This window comes from Lagenorhynchus albirostris, chromosome 3 (genome assembly GCF_949774975.1).
Source record: "Lagenorhynchus albirostris chromosome 3, mLagAlb1.1, whole genome shotgun sequence".
Taxonomy (NCBI): domain Eukaryota; kingdom Metazoa; phylum Chordata; class Mammalia; order Artiodactyla; family Delphinidae; genus Lagenorhynchus; species Lagenorhynchus albirostris.
In genome coordinates this window covers 64,858,238-64,883,075 of record NC_083097.1, presented here as the reverse complement: position 1 = coordinate 64,883,075, position 24,838 = coordinate 64,858,238, and the positions used below count along the sequence as shown (strand labels likewise).

Here is a 24,838-nt window from a genome sequence, read left to right as displayed (position 1 = left end):
GAACCCGTGTCCCCTGCATCGGCAGGCGGACTCTCAACCACTGCGCCACTGGGGGAGCCCTTTTTGTTATTCTGAAGATTTCAGACTCAAAATCAATTTGAAGTTCTTTTTTCCCTGTAGTTCAACCCACACTCTCTGCTGCTTAGAATGGAGAAATGAAGCACTGTCTTGCTCAGAGAAACCTTCTGCCCCTCACTACTTCTTCCAGGAGCCCATGGCTTGAGAACTGGAAGCAGGAAGGAGAATCATCCCCTTGCTAAACTGGTTGCAGTCACAGTCCTCTCCTTGTTGTTTGCTGTTGCTTCTCTGGCTGACACTGACTGCTCCTGCGTGTGGCAGGCATGCAGCTGCTGGCTCCCTCATGAGTGATTAAATGGGCTCTTCAGAATATCCTGTAGGGACATTTATCTGATCTAGACAGTAACCATCCACCTTCTACCACTGCTGAGGTCCCTTTACACCTCCTGGCTTGAGCAGGACAATGGAAAAATAGGTCCAGCACAGCTATTCTATGAAGTGACCATATTAAACAGATTGAACAGTGTCCCCTGCTTCCCATTCTTACTCTCAACTCCCTTTAGCCTTGCTCCAGCAGAAAACAGCAGATCAGCAAATCCATGGATAAGGCAATGCTCAACTAGGCAATGAAATGTCCCCTCTCCCAACTGTAAAGTACTCCATACTTTACAAGTGGTTCTTTGGAGAACAAAGAGAGGTTTGTGAGGGAGGGAATCGTTTCTCAGTACAACTCTGCACTTCTGCTCGCTGAATCCTATTCTCATATTGGGGTGGGGTGGGGGATCCCAGTTCTTCAGGAATGGTTCCTCTGAGCAGTCTCTGCAGGGAGGTTTCTGACCCCAGTGGCTAGTAGATTATTCATAGCAATCCAAATATAGAAAATCAGTTACTCAAAAGTCTTTTGTCCTCGGCTTGGGGCCTTAGCTGCAATTCAGAAGCAAGATAAAAAGGTCCCACTCAACACACTGTTATATGGTTATTTTAAAATCTAAAGTATGCATTAAATTCTACTATACTGCATATAATTATAGAAGAATTCCATTTTTACAGAAGTGCCAGTTTTATTAAAAAGACTGCCCTGAAGAGGTTATTTGAATGCTACTTATTAACTTTTTATGTAAATTTTATGGTGTTTTCATGGATCCTAATTCATCAATTAAGGTATAAAAGAAGAACATTGGCATTTTTTATAAATTTCTCATATTTTTTCAAATAAAACTTTTTGTCTAATAAAATTCTTCAGACAAAGTGTAGGTTTTTCTTTTTTCCAGAAAATCAGATATTCAATCATCGATTTAGCAAATACCTGTTTGTGTACCTACTTTATACCCAATGATATTCTAGTTACTTTGGGCATATCAGCAAACAAAATAAAGATCTCTGTCCTCATAGCCTGAGCAGGGAAAGAGAGACATTAAACAATAAACATAATAAATAAGTAAATTACTGAGCATGTTAGAAGCTGAATAATAGTATGAGAAAAAGAAAATGTAGAAGAGGATAAGGGAAATCAGGAGTGAGGCTGTAGGTAGGTGGACCAAGTAGTTTGAAATATTGAATAGGGTGGTCAGGGAAGCCTCAGAAAGAAGGTGACACGTGAGGAAACACATGGGATGGGAGGACAGAGGGATGGGGGCAGTTAGTCATATCTGGAAGAAGAGGGTTCTAAACAGAGGGCCCAGCCAATTCAGAGGCCCCCAGGAGGCAGTGTTTGTCTGGTGTGTTTGAGGAACAGCAAGAAAGTCAGTGTGCCTGGCTGCCCTAATATTATGAGGTTATGAAAAGGAGTGAAGAGTAATATAGGCGGTAAACTGAGAGTAAGGACACCAAATGAAAAAAGTATTTCAAGGAGAAAAGAATGATCAATCCTTGTCAAATACTACTAAAAGATCAAAGAATTTACCAGTGAGCTTAGCAGCAATAAATTTAGAGGTCGCCGATAACATTACATAATAACATTGGACCCAATGATTCATTCCACTAAAAAGGAATTTTACTATTTAATGAAAATTCTTGTAAAACAAATAGGTTTTTAACTACTAGTCAATGACCCATTTATTTCAAACAATATATTATACAATGAAATGAAATACAATGAGATGCATTTACACAAATAAAAAACCTGGCAGAGGACTCCCCTGGTGGTGCAGTGGTTAAGAATCCGCCTGCCAATGCAGGGGACACAGGTTCGAGCCCTGGTCCGGGAAGATCCCACATGCCGCCAAGCAACTAAGCCCGTGCACCCCAACTACTGAGCCTGCACTCAGAGCCCGCAAGCCACAACCACTGAGCCTGCATGCCACAACTACTGAAGCCCGCACGCCTACTGCCTGTGCTCCGCAACAAAGAGAAACCACTGCAATGAGAAGCCCGTGCACCGCATTGAAGAGTAGCCCCCGCTCGCCTCAACTAGAGAAAGCCCATGCGCAGCAACAAAGACCCAATGCAGCCAAAAATTAATTAATTAATTAATTAAATTTAAAAAAAAAAGAAATGCATATAGAGTGCTTACTACACTAAGCACCAAGGATATAGAAGTGAGGGTACAGAAACAAAATTCCTGCAGTCAAGGAGCTTTCAGACTACTGTGGGGAATCAGGCAAGTATACAGATAACCACCATACAAAATTGTGCGTCAATTATATGAAACTACAGAGAAGGGGCAGGCTTCTAAGCCAAACTTGAGGGTGGGGTTACCTATCTGCTTAAATTTAATCTCAGAAAAATATGTAGTGATTATGGGCAAAAGACTTAACCAAACAAATCACAAAGGAAGGTACAATAAACTAATAAACATATGAAAAGGTGCTCAAATGAACTAGTTTTTAGGAAAATGCAAATTAAAATCATCCTGTGGCGTCAGGAGGCAGGACTTCAAATCTTCTCCAAAAAACAACTTGGAAATTGTTCAAAATTGTTAAAAAAAAAAAAAAAAACCATTTCAGGATTCTGGTAATCAACCAAAGTCAAATAACTTAGTAAGAAGTACTTATTAATGAAACACTGTTGAAATTAGGGTAAGAACAGTGGGACTCTGTGACACTCCTGCCTGGGGCTGCTGCCATTCCTCCCCTGTGGTCAGGTGGTCAGGGATAGGGTTCTCCCTGGACCGTAGGCTAGGGCAGCTTCAAGGCCAGAGAGGCTCAATTGATCTGGAGCCAAAGATGAAAATATGCAGTCCAGCAGCATCGCCAGCAAATGTAGCAATCTCAGGAGCAAGTCTGAGGTAGCCATCCCAGTTGGGACAAGCAACCTCCTGACAACAAAACCATAAAGGTAATAGGTAGATCCTGGAAATGAGAGACCACAGAGGGGCTTGAACTCTGCAAACAACCCTGGCTGCCTCCACCCACATGCCTCAAGAAAACCATACTGTCCTCAAGTCCTGGGCTGATGGTGGAGCTGCTCACATGAACAGAGGACATGGAAGAAACTAGAAGGCAGGGCAGAGTAGAAACCTGCCTGAACTTTGAATGTGCTCCCCAACCCACATATAGATCGTTTGGGAAGGGTGGAAGTCTTACTCCATCCATCATGCTCAGGTGTCCAAGCATAACCTCTGACCAATCACTGACCATAAAGTTATGCATAAATGAATGTTGAGCAAACAAAGCCAGACTCAAAATAGTGCATCTTTTTTAGACGTGAGCTGTGTATGCTTAGCTAAAGACCCTAAACTATATCCTGAAATAATGGAGAATAACTAAAGGGTCTTAACCAGGGAGTAATGGATTGGAAATGCGTTTTATAACATCACTCTGTCAGGGTGGAAGTCAGATTGGCGGAGAGCGAAATCAGAGACAGAAAGCAGAAACAATGGCCTGAGCCAAGACAGTGGCAATGGGAAAGGAGGGCAGAGGAGGCAGAGGTAAGCCAATGTGAGAAATTTTTAAAGGTGGAATAAACTGATATAATGATCCATCAGGTCTAGGTATTGAGGAGACAGAGGAATGTAAAAGCCTTCAGGTTTATGGCCTGAGCCAGAAGGATGGTAGAGCCATCTACTAAAAAAAAGAAGTCAACTGACAGGAGGTTGAAAGATGAGGAGCTCAATTTTCGGAGCTTGAGGTTACCGAACTCTAATCTGTGAGATCACTTATGTGATTAAACTTTGTACAAAGGCTATTATTTAGAAGCAGATAAATAAATGGAAATTCGGGACTGTAGTGGTCCAAAGACCTGGGTCCTTGCTCCAGTGGTAGCTCAGACTTGGGCAGGTCAATTGTTATCTCGGTGTCCAAGTTTATTCGTTTATTTAAGTTATCTTGACACAAAATGAAGAAAACAAGACTGCCCCATATACTTACAAAGTGTTGTCAGCCTAAAAAAGGATGCTGTAAAGCAAGAATACATGTGATTGCTGCTATAGCATGCAATTAGTTCTGGAAATTGTCACTAAAACAATATGACCAAAATGAAGCCATATATTTTGGAAAAGAAACCATATTTTTGCTATGTCAGATGACATGGAAAGCACCAAATAATTATTTTTAAAAGCACTAGAAGTAGTATGACAGTTCATTTAGGTAACCAGTTACAACATATACCTAGCAGAATCAGTCTTTAAAGTGAACACCTATTCTGTTCCTAAAAGGGAAGATAATGTTTCAGATATGTAATTTCACTCCAATATTTTAAATTTAAAAGAACAACCATTAAAATCCCATTTAGGAAATTTAGCAACACGTGTTTAAGAGGACCTAAAAATGAAAGCCTACACATGAGGGAAAATCACCAAAACAACCACAATTGTATTAGGGTAATGTGATTCTTTTATGATTTTTTTTTTTCTATTTCTACAAACATTCAAGATCAGGGTAATGATGTCTGTAACTGGAGGCCCAATCCAAGGCTTTAGAAATAAGCATTTTTCGAGTTCAAGCATGAAATTAACTCATAATAGATCAGAGCAGATGGGCAAATTACCCTAAAGAGACAGAATAGCTCCCCAGTCTGCAAGATTTGGCTATAATCAAATGGTGACTAAAAGAGACTGGTCAGTCATTAAAACTTAAAAAAAAAAAAAAAATGAGATCAGTGGAGGAAACATTAGCATTGCCCACTACACTATTCAAGAAAGAGATTTCCTACCCTACATATCATTACTTTAAACAACTTGGCCTCAAATGGTAAGATTATCCCTACTGCAGAGCCAGATGTATGATGCCACTCTTAGATTATGCCACTAAATATTTCATTCATATAACTACACATGAGAATTTGTACTCATTCTGTGTTCACGCAATTGTGATTTGCCCACTTACAAAACAAAATGAATCATCACAATGACAGGAGCATTCCAGTTCATTTGACAATTCTATTCATTATAAATTAATAAGATTCTGATATATATATATATCAGGATACAAATGTCAAAGGATATATATATATATACATATATATATATATAATTTGACATTGCTCGATGTGGATCCCTCTTTGAGAGACATTCTATCTGAATTCCATTCTATCCATTCTATTCTATCTGAATCTGAGGGTCAGATCCTGGGCTTGATAAACTTACCAGTGTTAACTCCCTAGGAGACTTTTTGAAATAGAGTCTGCCAGCCTGCTCAATGAACCCAAACATCACTGTCAGCCAAGAATGTGCTTTTAATTGTTAAATGTGCACAATTACTATCACTGTTTAAGTTCAATTGATAAATTTGTAAAGTATTACAGCTTTCCTTTCTGATACTCTTGATAGTCTTTAAAAATGGTGTTCAAAAATATTTAATTCACAAGTAATACAACTTGTTCTTCTTGAAGTGATTGCTTAAGATTTGCATATGCTTAAGTGACAGATCATATCATAACACACAATAAATTATGAATGAAAAACCTAGTGTAACTATGAGTCAATGTTTGTTACAAAAACACAGCATGCTGCTCCAAGTGCATTTTTCTCCTAATCTCCAAAGATAAACTAAAAAAACTCTACTGTAGTCTAATCAAGAGACTATGTGAACGCAATATATTTAATCTTTATCTAGTGACATTTGGGGCCAGAAATGGTATTTCATTAACTCACAGTAGATGACTTAAACAAATACAGCATTACACTAAAACTAATAGCAATAACATGCTCACAGCCACCCTAAAAAGGATTAATACTGGGATATATAAAAAATGTTTTTAATAAGCTGGAGGAAGAAGAATAAAAGTTAAGCAAAATTAAGTATTTCAGGCCAACAAATGTATTTATTTGTTACTCACATAAAGCAATATTATACTTAAGAAACCTGTGGGAAACGTCTATTCTTTTCATAAACCTTAAAATTGTCACTAAATTTTAGCAAAGAATCTGTCTAAGGATATTGTGTACATAGAGATCAAAAAGTATAAGAGGATAGTTAATATTTCACCTTTAAAATAGAAAGCCTTACTTCCAACAACTCAATGTATAAATACCACAAAAATGAATGCATAGGCAAAGTAAAATAACCGTATTTAAGATATTAATTCCATTATTTACTCTCGAATTTGATTATGTTTCTGATAGAACTAGCCAGTAGGATTTATACAGTATCAGCAAATTGGAGACATGATGAAAAATTAGTCTTACTAGACACACATAGAAAGCACTTTTAACTCTCTTTAATAATGTCGTGCTTCAAAATAAAAGAAATGAAATCTCTTAACAGAATGAGGCTATGTAATTCAAGATGTCATAATCTAACGGAAATGCACCCCCCAATTCTCTGTTTAGTTCTCTACTTTATAAATCCCTAAGTCAAAATTTGTAGAAATAATGGGTGAACTTCGAAGATGTCATGCTAAGTGAAATAAGCCAGTCACAAAAAGATAAATACTGTATGATTCCCCCTATATGAACTACCTAGAGTAGTCAAATTCATAGAAAGTAGAAGGGTAGTTGCCAGGGGCTGGGGAAGGAGGAATGAGGAGTTAGTGTTTAAGGGGTATAGAGTTTTGATTTTGCAAGATGAAAACAGTTCTGGAACTTGGTTGCCCAACAATGTGAATGTACTTAAGGCTACTGAACTATACACTTAAAAATGGTTAAGATGATAAATTTTATGTTATGTATATGTATTTTACCATAATTTTTTAAATAAATAAAAATTTGTAGAAATAATATTTTATGTCTCTAGAGTCTTTTTCTGAGATTATTAATTTTAATATTAATGATAAATAAATTTAAAGTGCACTTGAAAAACCCATAATTTTAAGACATATGGGGGAAGGGGAAAAAAGAAAGTCAACTTAATTGAGATATATCATGTCACTTCATGATATATGCTTTAAAACAGTATATTCCTGGCTGTGAGTTGGTAATTGTGGGAGCTAAGTGATAGGTACATGGGAATTCATTATACTATTCTCTTTGCTTTTGTATGCTTAAAATTTTTCATAGTAAGACATTAAAAAAAAGATATCTGTGCAAATAAAGTGAGAAATTCAGCACGGCAGCAGGATTGATGGGAAGGGTAGGGTGGGTTTTCTAACAAGATAGTGTTAAAAGATGGAATGAAGTAAGATATGGAAATATTTTAGAATCTATTTTAAAAATATGAATTTGATGTAATTAGGATAATGTTGAAGGGTTTTAAGAAAATCAATGTGAATTAATTATAGTGAAAGACTACTGAAAGGAAGGAATTAAAACAGAATTAAAAATCAGGAATCAAGGGCTTCCCTGGTGGTGCAGTGGTTGAGAGTCCGCCTGCCGATGCAGAGGACACGGGTTCGTGCCCCGGTCCGGGAGAATCCCACATGCCGCGGAGCGGCTGGGCCCATGAGCCATGACCGCTGAGCCTGTGCGTCCGGAGCCTGTGCTCTGCAACGGGAGAGGCCACAACAGTGAGAGGCCCGCGTACCGCAAAAAAAAAAAAAAAAATCAGGAATCAAAAAGAAATTTAAATTGTTTAAATTTCTAAGAATAAAATTTAAAATTTTAACTCTATATAAATTAGGAAATAAGCCCTTTCAAGAAGGGTTCCTAAGCTGTCAGGGAAATAATAAAAATATTTCTAGTGTGCTGCTATGAAATTTCAAAATATAATCAAGTAGGTTTAACTGAAGAGACAGGGATTAATAGGGGGTGGGGAGCAGAGGCCTTTTAATTCTTCTTTAAGAATAACAGGACTTCCATGGCGTTCCAGTGGTTAAGACTCTGTGCTTCCATTGCAGAGGGCATGGGTTTGATCCCTGGTCTTGTAAGGTCCCTCATGCCGCCTGCATGCCGTGCAATGCGGCCAAAAGAAATAAAATAAAATAAAATAAACAATTCTTCTGCATATCATTGTAAATCAAAGTAAATCAACTATACTTCAATTTAAAATTTTTTAAAAAAACGAGTAACATACAAAATAATCTAGTGTTATTTGTATAAAATTTAATCTCAAAATTAGTATTAATAGAATAGAATATTTTGTTTTCAGTACCTGAATGGTCTCTCTTCCTGTTTCTGCTATACAAAAGTGAGAGAATATAGTTGAAAAGCTATGGGAAATTATTTTACCAATAACCTGTAAAAGGTGATATCACAGAACTAATGTACTCATATCCAGTGAGTAAAAACACAAAAACAAAAGAAAAAATTTTAGAAGGCAAGTTGCTTTGAAGTTTTAAACTGCACAAATTCCCAAAAGGGCTCTGAATCTAAGACAAGGCTAAGAACATATGCTATGATGAATAAAGTTTAGGGTGAAGAATAAATTGTGATGACGCGGAAGAAAAGGAAGCATATATGTAATATACAAAGAAGTAGAGAGAACAGTACCAAAATTAAACCTATATACACATTACTTAGATTCAATATATGTCATGATTTTGCCACATTTGCTTCATCTATCCCTGGTATATTTTTTTCTTTGCTAACATCATTAGTATCATTTTATACCTTAGTCCATAATCAAATATCCCCAACTGTCTCAAAAAAGGTCCTTTTACAGTTGATTTGAGTCAGGGTCCAAAGAAGGTTCACACATCACATTAGGCTATGCCTCCTGATTTCTATTAATTTAGAGTAGTGCTATTCAAAATGTGGTCTGAACTGGTGCCAATTCAAGAACTAATTGTAAATTACCAGTCCCGAAACTGTTCTCAATCTGCAAACTCTTTGTTATGGGTCAATACGATAAATTCAGAAAAGGAAAGTAAGGACTTGGAAACTTTCATAGCAAGTTGACACTGTCAACACACCCAAGTGCATGGTCAGTGGACCCATCTAGTGAACCAGGCTGGTAATCTCACCCTCCCGTGATTGAGTCTCACATGATCTGAGCTGCACACTAGTTTTGCGCACCGGGACAGCTTACTGGTCGCTGCCCCAAGGATATTTTAAAAACAAAACAAAACAAAAAACTGGTCCTTAATTCTAAATAGTTAGAAGTGCAGTCCTCCTCCTCACTTCTTTATCCTACCATTAACTTTTTAAGGAAACTGGGTCAAATGTCCTTTAGATTTCTGAATTTTTCTATTTGCTTCCTGTGGTGTCAATTAACTTGGTCCTCTATCACTTGTCTTCCTTAATTGGTTCTATTCAGGTTCATCTTTGGGGGCAAGAATATTCCATAGACTGTGCTCTGTGATTCAGGTTATAAAACTTCAGAAAGTACATAATATCTGGATATTCTATTTTTGGTAATGATAAGATTGAATGCTAGGTTCAGGTAATGATAAGTCAATCCCTCTTTTGTAAATTTCACATCAATTTTTCATCTTATATTTTCATCTACTGATTATTGTTGACTAATTCATTTCATTAGGGATTGAAAAGTGGTGACTTTCTAATTCTATCATCCTTTCCATATTTATTAGAGGGAATTCTCAGGGAAAAAACAATTTTCCTTATCAAATTAGGCTATTTAGTTACTATGAGATATAATTCATGCAGGAAAGACAGGATAAATGCTTATTTCTTTCCTTTTGACTAACAATTTTCAGACCAAGGAGTTGATGAGTTGATGTCCTAGATACTCCCAATGGTGTTCAATGAGTTAGGTTTGGAGTCTCTTCTGCTCCACTCACTCTCTCTCTCTCTCTCTCTCTCTCTCTCCCCCTCCCTCTCTCTCTCTCTCTTTTTCCCCACCCCCCCCATCCCTCCCTCCTTCTCTAACATTATGAGCCCATGGGTTTTTAAGATATATACAGACATATATTGGAGATATAAAGGGCTAGGCTTCAGAACTCCACAATAAAGCAAATATCAAAATACAGCGAGTCACATGAATTTTTTGGTTTCCCAATGCATATAAAAGTTATGTTTACACTATACTAAGTTATGTTTCCCAATGCATATAAAAGTTATGTATACACTATATTAAGTGTGCAATAGCATTAGGTCTAAAAACACATTGTATGAACAAAAAATACTTTATTGCTAGAAAATGTTAACCATCATCTGAGCCTCCAGTGAGTCATAATCATTTTGCTGGTGGAGTGTCTTGTCTCGATGTTGATGGCTGCTGACTCATCAGGGTGGTGGTCACTGAAGGTTGGGATGGCTGTGGCAATTTCTTAAAATAAGACAACAATGAAGTTTGCAACATCAACTGACCACTTCTTTCACCAACGATGTCTCTGTAGTATGCAATGCTGTTTGATAGCATTTTACCCATTTTGAATTTCTTTCTAAACTGGAGTCAGTCCTCTCAAACGCTGCTTCTGCTTTATCAACTAAGTTTATGTCATATTCTAAATCCTTTGTTGTCAGTTCGTCACAGCATCTTCACCAGGAGTAGATTCTATCTCACGAAACCACTTTCTTTGCTCACCCGTAAGAAGCAACTCCTCATCTGTTCAAGTTTTATCATGAGATTGCTGTAAGTCAGTCACATCTTCAGGCTCCACTTCTAATGCTAGTTCTCTTGCTATTTCTACTACATCTGCAGTGACTTCCTCCACTGAAGTCTTGAACCCCTCAAAGTCATCCATGAGGATTGGTCAACTTCTTCCAAACTCCTGTTAATGTTGACATTTTGACTCCTTCCCATGAATCACAGTGTTCCTAATGGCACCTAGAATGGTGAGTCCTTTCCAGGAGGCTTTCAATTGACTTTGCCCAGATCCAACTGAGGAATCACTATCTTTGGCAGCTATAACCTTATGAAATGTATCTCTTACAAAATGTGACTTGAAAGTTGAAATTACTCGAACCATGGGCTGCAGAATGGATGTTGTGTTAGTAAGCATGAAAACAATATTAATCTTGTACATCTCCATCAGGGCTCTTGGGTGACTAGGTACATTGTCAATGACCAGTACTATTTTGAAATGAATCTTTTTTTCTGAACAGTATGTCTCAACAGTGGGCTTAATGTATTCAGTTAACCACTTATAAATAGATGTGCTATCATCCAGGCTTTTTTGCTCCATTTATAGAACACAGGCAGAGTAGATTTAGCATAACCTAAAGGGCCCTAAAATTTTCAGAATGATAAATGAGCACTGGCTTCCACTTAAAGTCACCAGCTGTATTAGCCCCTAACAAGATAGTCAGCCTTTATGTCTTTGAAGTTTTGAAGCCAGGCATTGACTTCTCCTTTCCAGCTGTGAAAGTCCTAGATGGCATCTTCTTCCAATAGAAGGCTGTTTTGTCTACACTGAAAATTTGTTGTTTAGTGTAGGTACCTTAATTGATGATCTTAGCTAGATCTTCTGGATAACTTGCTGCAGCTTCTACATTCAGCCCTTGCTGCTTCACCTCACACTTCTATGTTATGGAGATAGTTTCTTTCCTGAAACCTCATGAGCTAAACTCTGCTATCTTCAAACTTTTCTTCTGTAACACCCTCACCTTTCTCAGCTGTCATAGAATTGAAGAGATAGGGCCTTCCTCTGGATTAGGCTTCGGCTTATGGGAAGTCGTCCTGGTTTGGTCTTCTATCCCAACCACTAAAACTTTCTTCTTATCAGTAGTAAGGCTGTTTCACTTTCTTATCATTTGCATATTCACTGGAGTAGCACACTTAACTTACTTCAAGAGCTTCTGCTTTGCATCCACAGCTTGGCTAACTGTTTGGTGCAAGAGGCCTAGGTTTTCATCTACTCAGCTTTTGACATGCCTTCCTCACTAAGCTCAATCATTTCCAGTTTCTGATTCAAAGTGAAGACAGGCAATGCTTACTTTCACTTGAGCACTTAGAGCCCATTTTAGGGTTATTAATTGGCCTAATTTCAATATTGCTGTGTCTCAGGAAATAGGGAAGCCCGAGGAGAGGGACAGAGATGGGGCAATGGCCAGTCAGTGGAGCAGTCAGAACACACACATTTATTAAGTTTGCTGTCTTAATGGACAGGATTCCTGGCACCCTCAAACAATCAAAATACTAACATCAAAGATCACTGGTCACAGATCACCATAACAAATATAATAATGAAAAAGTTTGAAATACTGTGAGAATTATCAAAATATGACACAGAGACACGATTAAGCAAATGTTGTTGGAAAAGTGGTACCAATAGACTTGCTCGAGGCAGGGTTACCACAAAACTTGAATTTGTAAAACATGCAATATCCATAAAGTGCAATAAAGCAAAGTGCAATAAAACAACGTAACCCTATAATGTGTTTCAAACAATTGCATTCATTGTTATTTACCATCTTCTGCTCCCCTTATTGTAGAGAATTCAGAACAATACACTACAGACAATTACGGTATATTTGGTGCTAATAGATTTTCATGAAGGTTTCTGAAAACCTAACTACAATTTCATTCATAGCTTTATTTCTATAACAAAAGATGCTGAAAATTTCAAACAACCAACTAAAAATTATAACCACAATATAACTGTCCACGTGCCAGAAACTGTGCTAAACTTTTTGAATGCAAATCTCATTTAACGTATACAATAGCCATGTTAGGTGAGTATTACTATTATTCCTATTTTATAGATAAAGAAAATGAAGTTTGGAGACATTAAGTAATTTGTCTAAAATCCAGTTAGTAAATGGTAGAGTCAGGATTTGTACTCAGGTCTATCTAACTCTGAAGCCCATGCTATTAACCACTATTTTTAATATCTGACAGACCATCATGTTAAACAATGGCTCTCAACAAAAGTGTACCGCCTTCCTGAAGGGTTTGGAGATGATGGGGGTAGGAGAACAAGAAGAACTATCCTGCCCAGATGCCAATAGAATTAAGCCCCACTGAAAAAATACTAATTTAGAAGTATTCTCCTTAATCTGCATACCTCCAGATATAAAAATTAGGACTATTTTGATTATTTTAAGAAACTTCTTCCTTTCAAAAATTTTAAATTATTTACATGTTTCATTAATTCACATTGCTTTTCTCATCAACTTTGCAGGAAAAAATGATGCTTTGCCTTATATAAAAAGTTGAATTATACCAATTCTCTAAACATTGTCATAATTATTTTAAAATTAAAAAATAAAATGGGTGGTACCAAAGTGATTTGTGAACAAACCTGAACGTATGAGTGACAATATATGTACTCTTTAAAGGAGCCTCTACATACAGGGATAAACAAAGGTTTTTTAAAAAATAAGGGGCAAAAAGGGGCAGAGAGAGGCATTAAAAAGTTGTATTAGGAAACTTTTGGGGATAACGGATATGTTCACTCTCATGATTGTAGTGAAGGTTCAAGGTCCGTACATAGGTCAAAACTGATCAAATTATACACTTTAAATATGTGCAGTTTATTGTTTGTCAATTATACATCAATACAACTATTTTTAATATAAAAATTAATTTCTGGAGCCTAAAAAGTAAAAGAATATTCTAAGTATTGTCTCCAAACAGTCCCACAAAGCCTGAGATGTAATACAGATGGAAGGTTAAAGGAAATAAAGTGACTGATTCACAATTTCCTTCTTAAACTGGGTACAGAACTGCAGAAATTAAGTAGTAAAAATACTAATATTCCAAAATACAGAAGAGAGGGATCTCCTTGCTGGAGTCCCTTTTCCTAATTCAGATCAACAGCATGCACTGAGGCAGGGCTGGGTGAGAAACCACAGTCAACACCATGCAGACATCCAGTCCCAGAAGTCACCCACTGGCCACACAGAGCCCACATATTATACATCACTGGCATGCTGGGTTTGGTCCTCACTGTGTTTAAAAAATATCTTTTTTAATTAGTTGCCAACCTTTAAAAATTTAGATTTTATCCCCAAATCTTTTTTACTTTTCTTGGACGATCTGGTAAAACCCTAGGCCCATGTTTCCAACCTGGTCTCAGGCCAAGCACTCTGGTCAGCCACAGGCCCCAAGACTCAGTGTCCATGGCAGCTTGACCCACTTACATTACCCAACCAGGTCTTCACAGACTTTTGAGTTTGCAGTCCTTACCCTAAGGCTATAAAGATTTTCTCTGATGAATGTTTTGTTTTGTTTTGATACTATCTACAGGCTTACCCCCACATTAAAGAGAACAGCCCTTAATTAGAGGTGCAATTCTTACTCCAAAGGGTAGGGAACTCAGCAGAAAGTGGCAGCAAACAAGAAACTAGACTTAGCCATACCCATCCGTGAAGTAGAGGCCAGGCCAGAATAAAAACAAATCCTGGAAACTGGTTCTTATGGCACTAGTTTCAACAAATTCAGTGAAGAAACTTCTGACATAAAATTTGTCTCTTGGAGATCTTCCCCAGAGTCTCCCAACACACACACATACATACATACACACACACACATACATACATACACACACACACACACACACACATACATACACACACAGACCCAACTTCCTACCTTTCTGCTCCCCAACTCTGCTAGGTCACTGAAATGGTAACAGGAATCTCTATTATCCTGCTTCCAACTTAAGATAAAAGAAAAATTCTTTTTTTTTTTTTTTTAACCTGGTGAAAAGGGAAAGTTCCCAAGGAATAATCACACAAATTATTACAGGACAAAAGGGGTCAGAAACCTATTCTCATTCAATGAATAAGCAACCAACGTTTTAATCATTACATATCAGAAGCATTAATATTAAAGTCAGGAAGAAGACAAAGAGAGCTGTTATTACTATTAACATTTTTCTACTCAGTTCATAAATAGTAGGGAGAAATATTACAAAGAAGGCAACAAAAAACTCCTCATTTGCAGATAACCTCACTCTACCTAGAAGATACAAGAGAAATCACTGAAAAATTATGAAAATTAACAGGAGAATTCAGTAAGATGACTGAATGGTTACAAAATTAATATACAAAAATTAGCAGTTCTTTTATATGTCAATAATAATCATAGAAGAAATAAGATGAATAAAAATTCAAACACAATAGCAAACAAAATTTTTAAATACTCAGGAACAAAATTAATAAAAGATGCTAGTAAGGTCATGTTATCCTAGAGCAAGAGATGCCTTAAAAGTTTATGAACTGTCCCATCACTAGCTTAGAGAGTGGGGCTAGAATCCACCACAAGAAATTGACTCTATACCTCTGAACCCTCACATGAGCTCCCCTGTCAAAGCTTAGCTGATATACGACCCAAGAGGAATCATGGCTTCTCCTCCCAGTGACAATCTAGATCTGATCAAGGCCTGCATTTCCCTAGCCTCTAGATCTGAATCATAGGAATAAGCTCAAAACTGTTCTCATTTCTCAGATTTCATATAGGAAACAGCTAATCAGCAGAGAATCAGGATTCACCACTTTTTCACGGATCAGATAAAATGTCAAGTAGAGAAAACTTACTTATTCTCTAAGAACAGTATTTCAAGGAACTCTTAAAGAGCTTTTGGCAGAGAACCTTACCAAATGTATGTGTGGAAATAAATGAGTACATAGACCTTTTACATTATTACTACTGAATAGAATCAAAAGAAAGAATGTTTTGGAAGTATTTATATTATTAAGAAATTCCCAGTGAATACAGTCCTCAATATTTCAGAATTTGTGATTATTTGACTATGGTTTGGTTTCTGGATTATCTTTCCACTCTCTGGACAAAAGTAGTTTCCTAAGAAAATTAATAGTGTAAGCAAATGGTTTGAAGCACCACAGAAGCATCTGTTTACATTCAGATAATTAATATGCTAACAACTCTTATTATTAAATTGAAGCAGTTCACCTAAGGACTTTTGTAGATAATACTTCATTAGCCTAATTATAATGAGTATATATAGCTGAAGTAATAAAATGGACATCTGTTTTAAAACATTCTTCAATTTAAGCCTTCTACTAAATCAAACTAGCTTTCATACATTACTTTCAATTACTGAGGTTTTCGTGGGGGGGGGGGAACAAAAAAAAAAACCCATTGAAATAGAAAATAAAATTTTCTTACCTTTGAAGTTCTCCATTCCCAGCCATCGCCTATCTTCTGTGAATGTTTAATGAATTCTGCACAATAATGCTGGAACGTTTCTTCTCCAAAGAACTCATCTTCTTCCATACTAAATAACAACTGAAACATAAAAACTATTAGCATCAGCTGTGGAATGAATACTAAAAAGAATTCAGCTAATTCACTTATTTCTTTAAACAAACAAAAATTTGGGATGTATATTGGAAAATAACCTCAGAGCCACTCCAAAAAAAAAAGTGTTTTGTTTCCATCTTTCTCACCCTATCCCCCTTTTTTAATCAGGAAGAAAATGTGATCAACATGAAAACCCAGGGACTTCCCTGGTGGCACAGGGGTTGGGAATCCGCCTGCCAATGCAGGGGACACGGGTTCAAGCCCTGGTCCGGGAGGATCCCACATGCAGCAGACCAACTAAGCCTGTGCACCACAACTACTGAGCCTGTGATCTAGAGCCCGCACTACTGAAGCCCACGTGCCTAGAGCCCGTGCTCCGCAACAAGAGAAGCCACCGCAATGAGAAGCCCACGCACTGCAACGAAGAGTAGCCCCTGCTCACGCAACTAGAGAAAGCCCGTGCACAGCAACGAAGACCCAATGTATCCAAAAATAAATAAATAAATAAATTTATTTTTTTTAAAAAAAAAAAACATGAAAACCCAAAACCTAGCTTTGTATCGATAACAAATACGTATCTATGGTTCAAAAAGTTTAGTTTGTCCATAAATTAACTTTCAAGTGTTCATTATCTCACTTCTTCTAAGCTAATGCTTCCAAACAACCTCCTCATGCTTCCTTCTCTATCTCCTACCTTAGCTCTTATATAGGCAGCATCACAGTGATTAGTGGAGCTGGGCTGTTCTTCACACCTTATATTAGAGTTCAACTCACTAACAAAAGATGTTCTAAAGCCTGAAAGTATTTGTTTTGCAAGGTGTAAGGTGATGATCACCTAATTAATTACCTACTTTATTGAGTTTACAAATGTGCCAAAATCAAGGATTACCCACATATTTGTTATATAAATCTATCTAAAACATGAAACATTGTTTATAGAAAGAAAATTTTAGAGCAGCTGGAAGGAAACTCAGATTATATAGCTCAAGTCTCTTGATGAGAAAAGTTGGACCAAGTGAATTCCCACATTCTCCTCATTAGTGATAAGCATCATCAGGACAATTAGCACTTGTTAACTGCTTACTATGTCAGGTGCTTATGCTAGACACTTCACATTCCCATTTAATCCTCACAAAACCCAAAGGCTGCTGTTATCCTCATTCCTCAAATGAAAAAGAGTAAGTAATCTGCTCAAGAATACAAATGAGGAAAAGTTCAAACCCCAGTTTGGCTCCAGGGCCAATGATCTGTCTATACTAGCTGATTCTCAGTCCAGTGTTCTTTCTGAATATTCAAATTTAGTATGACCTACATAAGAATTTGTTCACTCATCCAACAAATACATATTGTATGTAAGTAGTAGGCACTGTGCATAGGTAAAGGTTAGATACACAAAAATGAAAAAGTGTATAGTTCTTGCCTTGTAAGAACTTATCTTGAATGAAGCATTGTAGGATGTTGAGCAGCATTCCTGGTCTCTATCCACTGGGATGCCAGTAGCGTCCCTTTCCCCAGTTGTGACAACCAAAAATGTCTCCAGACATTGCCAAAGGTTACCTGGGGGACAGTCACTCTACAGCTGCTTACTTCTCTGTCCTTCGTGGTTGCAGAAGCGTTTACCCACCTGGCAAACTCATACACATTCTACAGGTGTCCCTCCAGGATGCTTCCATCAAGATGTACCTTGTTTCCCCCACTAGACCATGAACATCTTGAGGACAAGATTCGAGTCTAATTCATCTTGGTACCCCCAGCACCCAGCTTAGTGCCTGGCTCTAGACTGAACCTGATAAACACTTGTTGGATGAATGAATAAGTAAATGAAGTATGAACTGTAAAAAAAAAAGAACTTATCTTGCAATGAAGGGAGATAACCAGTAACAATAATTACAGCAGAAACTCTCTTATAAGACCAACCTCCATTCAACTTGCCAGATTAACTGACACAGCATCTATTCCCTCTGTAAAACAATGACTGATGTCTACAGCATGCTTTTTATGAAGCATCTCTGCTCCTATCAGTTGAGTGTACTTTCACAAACCATATTCATGTATCATAAATACATACTTTAATTAAATGCAACACAAACCAAACCAATAAAATGTAAGTAAAAAAGAAACACAACTGTTATTTCTAAGACGTAGACTTTATAAAGACTTGGAAAGACTACAAAGGTAAGTCTTCATAAGAAAAAACAAACTACTATTGAACTAGTTATAGACAATACAACTGAAAAGACTGGCTGAGGGGGAAAAAATCATACAAATCAAGGATTATGCACTCAGATTGCGGCACAAGTGGCTTGAGTTCTTTCTTTTAAACCAAAACTAGAAATTTACAGGATGCATTCCAGGTTCAGTATAATTAAGAATGAACAATGAATTCCAATCAAGTACCCATACTCAAAGAAAATGCCTTGGTCATACATGAGAAAATTCACAAATGAATGTTTATATGTTTTAAGTTGAAATAAAATGTTTTAAGTACAAATGTATTTTTTTTAACTCTAGCTTTAGTCAGATTTCTCAATTAACAGCTCAATTCTTAATTCTGACAGCAATGCAAAAGAGGACTTCGAGTTAAAGTATATACAATGGAGTGATGCACAGATTATGGTAGGCACAAGAAGAGTTCCTTACAAAGAGGGGATGGTGTGGGAAAGTGTCTGGGGTGAGGGTGGAGATGAACCTTTAAGGTTAAGTAGGAGTTTTTGCAGGGCAAATTGTCAGTGAGTGAAGCACAAGGGTTAGAATAGTGGTCCAAGAGGGGAGGACAGTGTGAACCAAGGTAAGTAAGGGTGTACAGAACCGCAAGTTTGATGTCACCAACATGATAAAGAGAGTATAGTAAGACAGAGATAGTCAAATCCCATGCAAGTTAAATCTGTCTGCCCTCACTAGTGGAGGAGAAATGGATGGGAAGGGCCTCAAAGATACCAGATAGAATAGTGATGAACTTCCTGAAAGGTCACTTGTGTGCCATGCCAGAGTTTGGACTGTCTCCACAGGAAACAGAGAATCAGACGTTGGAGCTGAAAAGGTCAGAATAGTAAATCATCGGTGGTTCTGTGGAAGATGGATCTGAAGGGTACAGCCTGAGGGCAGGGAGGAGAGTTAGAAGCTGTTGCTGGATGAGAGGTCATGAGGATCTAAAGCCAGGCAATGAAATGGAAATGAAATGGAAAGAATATGCATCTTAAGTTATGGAGGCAAGCTAAAATGAACTTAAGAGATTTGCAAGTCATCTGTTTAAAAGAGACAAATGAAACCATGAGGGTGAATACTGCCCAGCTGGAATGCATACAGCAAATTCTTAATAAGCCTTCTGGTGGGTCATGAAATTTTACACTAAATTTTGTATGTATATGCCTATCTATATTTTGGAAAGGAAAGATTCTATAATTTTCAACAGATTGTTTGAAGGGTCTTAACCAGAAAGTTAGGAACCTCTGTGCATAGTGAGAAGAGCAGTGGGTTGAGGAAGAAACCTTCAGAGCAGCAACATTTAACGGACCTACTGAGGAAGAGGAATGAACAAAAGAGCTAGAGAATGAGTCAGGCATTAGGAGATCCTAGCAAGAGCAGTGCCACAGAGCCCAGGGAGTAGAGAATAGCTAACAAAGAACCAACAATGTCAAAAGAAAAAGAGAGGTCCATTAAGAAAAGGACTGAAAACATCCATGGAGCTTGAAAATGAAGCAGTCATTGATGCCTTAGTGAGCAGTTTCAGGAATGGTGGAGAGAGAAGCCAGATTGTGGTGGGCTGAGGAGAAAACTACAAGTGAGGAAATAAGTAAAAACTTTGTAGACTACTTTTCAAAAAATTTGATTGAAAAGTGATACAAATTGGTAACAGAAGCAGCACATAGGCTTAAGGGAGGATACTGTTTTTCCTAAGAAAGGGAGATATGAATATATGTTTAAGCTGAGCAAAGGGGGTTGGAGAGAGGTAAAAGTTGAAAATACCAAAGAGAGAAAGTGACTGATGAAGCAATATCCTAAAGGGGCTAGGAGGAGATGTGGTCATCAGCACAGGATGGATTTGAACAACACAATTAACACCTTGTCCCTTGCAATCAGAGGAAAGGCATTTGAGGATGAACATAAAAATTAGAGAAGTTTTTCAATGGCACCCCAAATTAAGGAAGACAAAGTCTGATGATCACAAGATTTTCAGATGCAGGGGTAGAGGATAATGATAAAAGCAGAGTGTTTGAGAAAGCGAGTATAGATTAGGAATTGATGGTGAAGAAAAAGAGAGGACAACATTTTAAGATGAGCAGGTACAAGTGAAGGCCCAGCACAGGTTGCGAGCCTGAATTTGCAGTGCAACACTCTGTGAGGTATTGTGGTTGCCTTCGGCAGTCCTCAGCTCCCGAAGTGTCAGAACAAGCAGAGAGGGCTGCAATGAATATGCATGCAAGTTGAGGTTTTGCTGGGTTGAGTCAGTGGAAGGATAAGGATGAAAGAGGAAACAGAATATGCTAGTGAGAACAGCTCAGTGGTCCAGATTATGTAGAAAAAGAAAAGATGCCAAGAGAAGGTTAAAGGGGCTGGGAAAATATGGCAGTATCAAGAAATACTGCATATGAAAGAGGGTAAAGGACAACTGCAGTGAAAGGAGGGAAATGGAAGATGGGAAGACTATGAGATTTAGAAATTGAGAAGGTCTCAGCTGTGGCCATGGAAATAAGTATATAAGGTAGCTTGGAGATGGAGGTCACTGGAGCTCAGGAGGTTTAAACAACTATAAGACGTGTAATGTTTACTGTCTTCCACATGGACACTGAAGTCATTTAGGATTATTCTGAGAGCTACTGGGAATGGAGAGCTCTTTAAAAAATATGTAAGTTAAACTAGGAGATTTAGAAATGACAAGGGGCAAACGGTAGAAGACAATAGAGCACAGAGGTGGTAAGTAATATGTGGTATATAATGCCAAGTCCATCAAGAATAATCACTAAAAACCAATACCTGTGTTCATGATAGCCAAACACAGCCTTGGATTCCTTCTCAAGATGACCCTCAAGGCAGCAACTACCAGTGATTAGGGACAGCATGTGAGAAAAAAGTCTACCTTGCCATACCTGGTAGAGCTGAATTTCATGAGCCTCAAAGGAGCAGGAATATTTACATGAGGCTGGAGAAGCAGTAACCTAAAGTTGGCTCTTCAGAAGTGGGGTTACCAGCAATCTCAGTACACTGAGCTTTGTAGAGTGGAGGAAAAAGCCTCCATTCAAAGAGTTTTTGGGTTTTGTTTGTTTGTTTGTTTGTTTTTTAAGTCAAGTTTCCTTTAAAACGAGTTAGTGGAAGCACTAACCTGTGCAGATGTTAACATCACGTAAGATACGTGTAGAAACATCCACACTACATCCACTCACCACTCCCACCCTGGAGATTCACAATGCACATTTATATGGGGAAACTATTAACTCAGGGTTCCCCAACTCTTTTGACCACAAAATTCTTTTTCCTGGGAACACTTTTTAACATCTTACTCCACAGAATGTAGTAAAGGAAATAATGAATTAAGGGTTTAGACAAGTTTTTTTTGCTGTGGATGTGTGATCCTGAGATCACAATGGAGAGGAACAGGGGAACAGTGGGAGAACAAGTTTGGGAAGAGAAAGCACCAAGTACAAGAACCAAGTACAGAAGAGTCGATAAACTCTAGGGGCTTCTACAAAGGCAGTCAAATGTTTCAAGGTGTAAGTGAGATCTCCAGTTTACACAAAGAATTCTGGGTAACAAGGTGCTTCAGTGCAGATACAAGTTGAGAAAGTGACATCTAAGAAGTCTGTAAAAGGAAGAACAGAAGCTAACAGCAAAAGGAGGAGGTAAAGGGAACAGACTGTGCAAAAGCCTAAGAATGTAAGAGAAGGTCTAGTAATTGAAGAACTCTTGTCTGACTGAAATACAGAGGTAGAGGAAGGGTACTGAGAAAACCACAGTTGATGAAGACAAGACAGCCTTGTAGCCTGAGGGCTCTAAAGGGTTTTGAAATGGTAGTAAACTGAGCAGATTTGCATTCTGGTTTCCAAAAGGGACTACAGATCTAACCAGACTGAAGACCCCTTAAAAGGTCCTTACAATCATTTAGGAGAGACAAAATAATGCTAAACAGAGCCAAAGATTGGCAGTAGGGTAGAAGAGAGACGGATTCAAAAGATATTTTGATAGTGTAGTATACTCATCACAACAACTGGCTGACCTTGGTATGTAAGGGATTGAAGGGAGAAAAGGTTCAAGAAAGAGTCCTAGCTCTTGGCCTTAAGTGGTGGTCTACTGACTGAAACAGATCCCTCTAGGAAAAGCAGGTCTGGGGAGTGAGATGGGTTTAATGTAGCGCTACGGAGTTTGAGTTTGAAATACCTATGGAATACCCAGCAAAGAGATCTAGCAGGAATTTTGAGATGGATCTGGAACTCAAGAGGAAAGAGAAATCTGAGCTAGAAATATTGATTCTAAATCAGCACTTCATAGATAACAGAACACATTTGATCACTCAGGGAGAGGATAGAGAACGAGAATAGAAAGACCAAAACAAAGTGGTTAGAGAAATCATTTTTCCGACTATATGATGACTGTGACATATACTGAGAGATACTAAATCAAAGAAAAATTGAATTTAATTCATAAAGAATACTAATACATTTTGGAACATTCTATAAATTCCAAACAAACCCTCACTTAATAATAAAATTGAACTAAGTGAAAACACTCCATTCCCTAAGCCCTCCAGTTACTTGAGGTTTACTGAACTCTTCAAAATGTTAGTCGAAACATAAAATTTCACTCAATAGCCATAGTTTATCTAATTAACAGCACTGTGCCACTAGCAAGATGACTGAACATCAAAGCACTAATTAATATTTGGTTGAATACTTTTAAAATTATCTAAGGACCGGGCTTTGCTGAAGGATGTTACATACAATAATAAAAACACTTATGGCTTGATTACAAAATTAGGAATTATACTATATTAAAATGATATCCATCTCAATTCAAATCATCATAATATGGTATAATGAAATATCACTGAGTAATTATTGCCTCTTTGCTCAAGTTAGAATATTTCAACTCATTAAAAAGGAAAATATAATTCAATTAACATTTTTATATGTACTTTTCAAGTTGTAATACTCTGGTCCTTTACCAAGTTCCTAGACTAGTAGAGACAGAAATTAGAATCTTAAGAACTTTCTATTAAGAGATGGCTGAAATTATGGTCAAAAATGGAAATAACCACAACTGCAGCTTATTAAGCAATAATGGCAAGAATAATCCTTATTTTGCACATGGAAAACCTGAGACATGTGAACTGCCTATGTTTCCAGACTTAAGCTATCTTCAGACCAGAGGTGACAACAGAACACAGATGAACTCACAGTAAAAGACTACTTCCAATTCTCATCTTATCCTAAATAATGAACCTCTCATCTCTTATAAGAAAAAGTCAGAAATGAGTCAGAGCTCTTTCATGTCATAAGGTGTAAGCTGTTAATACATCTATTTTGCTTGAGTTTTCACACTTGCTGAACAGCTGTTTGTTTGTTTGTTTTTAAGCTCAAACAATCAAAACCTTATTTTAAGTGCTCCAACAGAGGCTAAAGATTGGAAAGGTAGAATAATTTTTTTTCCTCACCAAGTGAAAGAAGTCTTTCTAAACTATAGGTTAGCCCTAAAGTAGACAGTATGAAGAAGCTTATTCTGCTGCTATTAAATATCTTTTCAGAAACGCGGCCCAACGAATTCTAACAGTGTATATAATCATTGTTCAAATGATCCTTCTTAATTTTAAAAACAATTTTTTTCACTACAGCTCTCCACATTTTTTTATAGGATTTTTAATCTAATGTGTGGGGAACTGATTCTTTGTTTTTGTTTGTTTTGTGCTTTTGGTCAGAGACATTTCTTTTGATGAATCTATAAATCAATATATATTAGAGTCATAACAAGACTAAAACACTTTAAGACATATAACTAAATTTCCCCAGAACTTAGATCATTTACAAAAATGTGATTATCACAGAACATATTGTACTATGCATACCTTTAAACATTAAAGATCTTTTTTTTTTTTTGCAGTACGCGGGCCTCTCACTGTCGTGGCCTCTCCCGTTGCGGAGCACAGGCTCCGGACACGCAGGCTCAGCGGCCATGGCTCATGGGCCCAGCCACTCCGTGGCATGTGAGATCTTCCCGGACCAGGGCACGAACCCGTGTCCCCTGCATCGGCAGGCGGACTCTCAACCACTGCGCCACCAGGGAAGCCCTAAAGATCATTTTTAACTAATAAAAGTAGGCAACTTCCTTGCCTACTTGTACTTGTCCCTCCCTGCAGCAATTCTGCATTTTAACTTTAGATTTAGACTCTTTCCTAAAAAAACATGCAATTACTAGCAAGGGAAGTGAATTCAACCTATTATCTTTATGAGAACTTGGCTTGAATTAAT

At 37.6% G+C, this 24,838-nt stretch overlaps 1 protein-coding gene across 4 annotated transcripts in view; it reads right to left on the bottom strand.

Moving 5' to 3' along the window:
• The window catches only part of ATG10 (autophagy related 10), a 227,095-nt gene that overhangs the window by 195,664 nt on the left and 6,593 nt on the right, over positions 1–24,838 (bottom strand). For all 4 annotated transcript variants that reach the window (XR_009539520.1, XM_060143233.1, XM_060143234.1 and 1 more), the window contains exon 2: positions 16,248–16,367. Coding sequence is in view for 3 of the 4 variants with exons in the window: in XM_060143233.1 (XP_059999216.1) it covers positions 16,248–16,355 (108 nt within the window). In the remaining variant the exon portion in view is untranslated. The remainder of the gene's footprint in view (positions 1–16,247; positions 16,368–24,838) is intronic.